The 4,626-nt window shown below is 40.5% G+C and overlaps 1 protein-coding gene across 2 annotated transcripts; it reads right to left on the reverse strand.

Moving 5' to 3' along the window:
* Nucleotides 1–227: 227 nt before the first annotated feature.
* Nucleotides 228–3,203, reverse strand: LOC147312467 (zinc-binding protein A33-like). Of its 2 annotated transcripts, XM_086263905.1 has the most exons (6): nt 2,580–3,203; nt 2,350–2,445; nt 2,038–2,268; nt 1,917–1,939; nt 1,632–1,750; nt 228–1,481 (listed from the first exon to the last, which is right to left on the reverse strand). In XM_086263905.1, exons 1-6 carry the CDS (start codon nt 2,979–2,981, stop codon nt 973–975), a joined length of 1,380 nt encoding a protein of 459 aa, XP_086120031.1. In that variant the 5' UTR covers nt 2,982–3,203; the 3' UTR covers nt 228–972. The 2 variants fall into 2 exon arrangements, with proteins under 2 accessions (XP_086120031.1, XP_086120030.1); XM_086263904.1 differs by having other exon boundaries at nt 2,038–2,445.
* Between the last annotated feature and the right edge of the window lie 1,423 nt (nt 3,204–4,626).

Here is a 4,626-nt window from a genome sequence, read left to right on the forward strand (position 1 = left end):
AATTCATTTAAAATAACATTTGACATATTCTGCTCAGTGGCTCAGTTCTCTGTTCAAATATCAAATGATTGATTATTTAAAGGGGATTTTGAGAGAGAAAAACAGTTGCTACACTTTTAAAGAAATTGACTGTGTAGGGAAAACAGTGTGAGTAAACAACAACAACAACAACAACAACAAACCATAGAGGAAACACATTTTTATTCCAGAAATTGAAATTTGACACAATTGAGTTTGCAGTAAGGTTTGTACATTTACAAATCAATTTTAACTCAGTAAATATGAACAATATACTGATGATTAAAACAACTTTCAAAATAGCAAAAGCAAAATTCCCTTCATATAAATCTGAAAAATACACGTTTCTCAAATTAAAGTAATTCAAACATAATTCCCTCACAACCACAGTTAAGCAGGCTTGTCAGTCATTCTCCATCTCGAACCTTCATTAGCTCTGACAAAAGCAGACTCACACTCGTGTAAAACATGCAGAGGAGTCCAGACTAAATGAAGCCGTATGCCCCGTTCTTCCATTCTTCCCTTTTCTCCCTCAGTGTTTTCTTCTCTCGATCCCTTTTCTCTTTTAATTTGGCCCCTCTGTTTGTTTTTCTTCATTCTTTCATTAGTTGAAAAAACATAGCAGGCATTCCAGCTGTAATACCACCGAGATTCAGTATCAGCACGGCTGTGGATTCATACATGGGAGTGTTTTAGTGGTGAAAAGACTGAAAAAGAGAGCGAGATTGTCGTACACTATTGTCATGTGGTATTACCTCATAACCATTCATTCATGTACTCTGTATACATGTAGACCGATATTAGCCACAATATGGGGCATTGTGGAAATACTGTATATCTATTACATTCAATCACTGAAAATTTTGGTTACATTGTAAATATCCACAACATTACAAAAAAGAGAGTTTCAAATGAGTCCTTATTTTATGAGGACTTTGTAGTTTTGCAGAATGTCTATTTTACTTGTGTTATCCCTACTGACAATTCAGGTGGAAGAATTTTTGTCTTACCGTGAAAGTATGGAAAGAGTTTTTCGGTAAAAGTGTATCTGATGGTACGTACGGGCACTTTCCGGCCAAGGTCAAAAAATGATAGTATTCCTTTGTCATAATCTAAGTTCACTCTGACCTTCTGAGGAAATGAATCTTCCATTACCTGTTTGTCAATTTCTTCTGGTGTAAGTTCAAACAGAATGTTAGTGCAAATACACACATAGATGCCCCAGATCTTTTTAGAATAAGAAACACTGGTTTGAGCAGCCACACCAACAGTCCAGTAACCATCTACCTCTACATCCCAGCTGTGCTTTCCAGAACTAAAGCCTTCATATCCAAGAATATCTGAACCATCCAGCCTTTCAGGGTTTTCAGGAAATAATGTAGAATCACATGATGTTAGACTTGTCAAATGTTCTGATACAGTCATTCCCTGGGAGCAAGTGTTGGGATCCATAACTACAGGAGCTATTAGGTAAAGAAATAGAAATAAAAGGTTTTAGTACAACACCCTGTTCTTTTACTTAATGAAAACATTCAACAGGTACTTGCAAAAGTCCCAGGTACTTCAGATATAAGGTCAAAAAGGGGAGTCAGAAACAACAATATTTTGCTTACTGTATTGGATTAGAGTCTTCATTTTTATCCAGACTGAGAAGAGCAGTTTCCCAAGGTGTTTGGCCTCATCGATCAGAGCTCCTGATGGAGTGACTGGATCTGAGAGTGTGCACTGAGATCTAAAAGAATGGCCAAACAAAACAAATCAAATGCACCGCCGTTGATTTTTATGTGATTTATTTTGCCTTTTTGTTCACATGTAGTCACTCAAAGAGAAGTGAGTGGTTATGATGGACAGATTTTCATACTTGAATACATCATTAACCAGCAGTTTCTTGTACTTACCGCTCCATAGTGGATTCGATGTTCTATCAAATAAAGAGGAAAGAAATTATTTTTAAAATCTGTACTTCAGATTTTGTTAGATGGCAAAATTTAAATCAAAAGTATTAATTACCACATATACCATCATAAATGCCATGTCTCCAGCTTTCATCTCCCCCTCTAAGGTTTTGATTTTGTCTCTAAGTGAGGAGATCTCAGCAGTCATGTTTACGATCTTCAGGTTCATTGTCTGACTCTTGAGTCCTGCCTCCCTCCTCACTGCATCTATCCTCCCAGCTTCCTCTGCTCTCAGGAACTGGTAAAGCTTCTGAAACTCTCCTTTGATGGTCTTCTCTGTATCCTGGGCCTGGAGCTGAGGAGAAACACAATTCTGATGGAAGACAAGATACAATGTTTGCTTTAGCTTCAATAGCATTATATGTCTGTAACTTACCTTAATGTGGTTAGCCATTTCATCATATCTGAGTTTTTCTGCTTCAAACGTCCCCAGTTTGCTCTTTAAGTGCATCACCTCAATCTTGATTTTAGTCTATAAATAAAGTGAATAATTATTACATAGTATACGGGAGATCACTTAGTTAGGTTTCACTTAGATTATTTAAAAAACATTTGTTAACTTTTGTTAACTACCAAATTAAAAACAAATATCCATGGACTGCTTACTCTGTGCTCTTCTGCTGCTTCGTTGATGGGGACACAGTTGTGTTTCTTATGTTGTTTTGCATCCCTGCAAACCACACAGATGAGCTGCTGATCATTCTGACAGAAGAGTCTGAGTTTCTCCTTGTGCAGACTGCAGAGCTCCTTAGATGCTAATGCAGCCTGACTCCTCTCTCTTCTCAGGTTGTCAGAGAGATTTCTCAGTGCCAGGTTACGTGGTGCCCGAGACATAGGAAATATTTCTTTACAGACCGGGCAAGCCTGAAGGCTACTCTGCCTCCACCACTCCTCAAGACAGTACTTACAGAAGCTGTGACCACACAGCAAGACAACAGGATCCTTAAATATATCACAACAAACAGGGCAGGTGCAGTCCAGCTCAGACTGTGATACATTAGAAGCCATTTTGTCGTTTTTTTCCTTAAGCAGCCTTACTTTCACTTTCAAAGAGTCACTCCAGTTTGCTCAAATTTAGTACTCACGGTTGAAGCAGCTTCAAAAACTCTTATTAACTGACCTTAACAACTATTATAACTATTTAATGGATTATCTTTTATGGATTATCTATCCTGTTATTCTTTTGAAAATCTACATACAGGACAGCTGTGGGTGCAGATGTCATTTCTTTCTTCCTGTCCACTAAGAAGAAAAGAACACTGGGGGAGGAGCTTTCTTTGACCCTGTGAGACAATCACATGATTTGCACTAGAAGGAGGAAATACTTTTGTAGAGGAGGTGTGGTCCCGGGCGCGGCTGCAGGGGAGGAGTGGTGCAGTGAGCTCAACGGGGCGGTGCTAGAGACTCAGGTGAGAACAGCTGATGGCCCTTTTTTAGTGAGAGGATAGGAGCGGAGGGGGAGCGGGGATCAGCTGAGACCGGAGCTGTCCAGACTACGGACTGTCACAATAAATGAAAGCTAAAAATAAACATGGCACCTGACAGTAAAGAACTGTGTGTGTGTGTGTGTGTGTGTGTGTGTGAAGTGCTTCTCACAACTTTCTTCCTGGTTGGTTTCTGTTAAGCAAAGACAGAGAGGGGGACAGAGAGACTACACTTAAGGCTTGTATTACAATAACGCTCCCCTGAGTTTCTTTAAAAAAAAGTATTTTACAACAGGGGTGCCAGACTTCCAGCCTGCAGGCCACATACGGCAGTTAATAATGTCAATTGTTAATTGCCCAATTGTTATTGGCTCTGCTGAGAATCTATGCAGGTAGGGATGGGGGGCACACCATGTGGCCAATCACATGCAAAGAAAGACTTGGCTCATACCATTATGTGAAAGAAGGAAGGAAGGAGATCTGTGTTCTCCAAAAGTTGATTCTGTTCATCTGAATATAGCGTTTTCAGTGGGAGAAACGTTTCGTCACTCATCCAAGTGACTTCTTCAGTCTCAGCTGACTGCAGGTTTCCCCAATCTTATAAACAGTACATTCGCATAATGACTGAAACCAGCCCACTGAGGGAACAATGGGCTGGGAAGTCAGTTACTTCATCATGATTATGCAAATTCCATTCACAGAGAGTTGCGGAATGGCTGCAATCACAGCATTATAAGATGGTGAAAGATGTACCCTTAGGCCCCCTCCTCAATTCAAAGATGGTCTTTCCCTTTTCAAGTAAATGGCCTCCTTGACTCTGCACTCAAACCAGCGTTCCTCCCTGTCCAGGATGTGTACATCCTCATCATTGAAAGAGTTTCCACTGGCCTGTAGGTGTAAATAGACTGCAGAGTCCTGGCTTGACAAGGTAGCTCTTCTGTGTTGTGCCATCCACTTCGCCAGAGGTTGTTTGGTTTCTCCGGTGTATAAATCCTGGCAATCCTCCTGGCACTTAACAGTGTACACTATGTTAGTCTGTTTGTGTCGGGGGACGCGATCCTTGGGGTGGACCAATTTTTGGTGCAGCGTGTTTTGGGGTTTGAAAGCCACCGAGACCCGGTGTTTAGAAAAGATGCGTCTCAACTGCTCCGATAATCCTGACACATACGGGATCACTACAGGTTTTTGCTTAGTCAATGGCTAAGAGAAAACCTGTAGGCCTGAATGGG

This window comes from Aulonocara sp. 'chitande type north' Nkhata Bay, linkage group LG15 (assembly GCF_057382095.1).
Source record: "Aulonocara sp. 'chitande type north' Nkhata Bay isolate Kocher_YH1m ecotype deep benthic linkage group LG15, A_spYH_male_GT1.1, whole genome shotgun sequence".
Classification (NCBI taxonomy): Eukaryota; Metazoa; Chordata; class Actinopteri; order Cichliformes; family Cichlidae; genus Aulonocara; species Aulonocara sp. 'chitande type north' Nkhata Bay.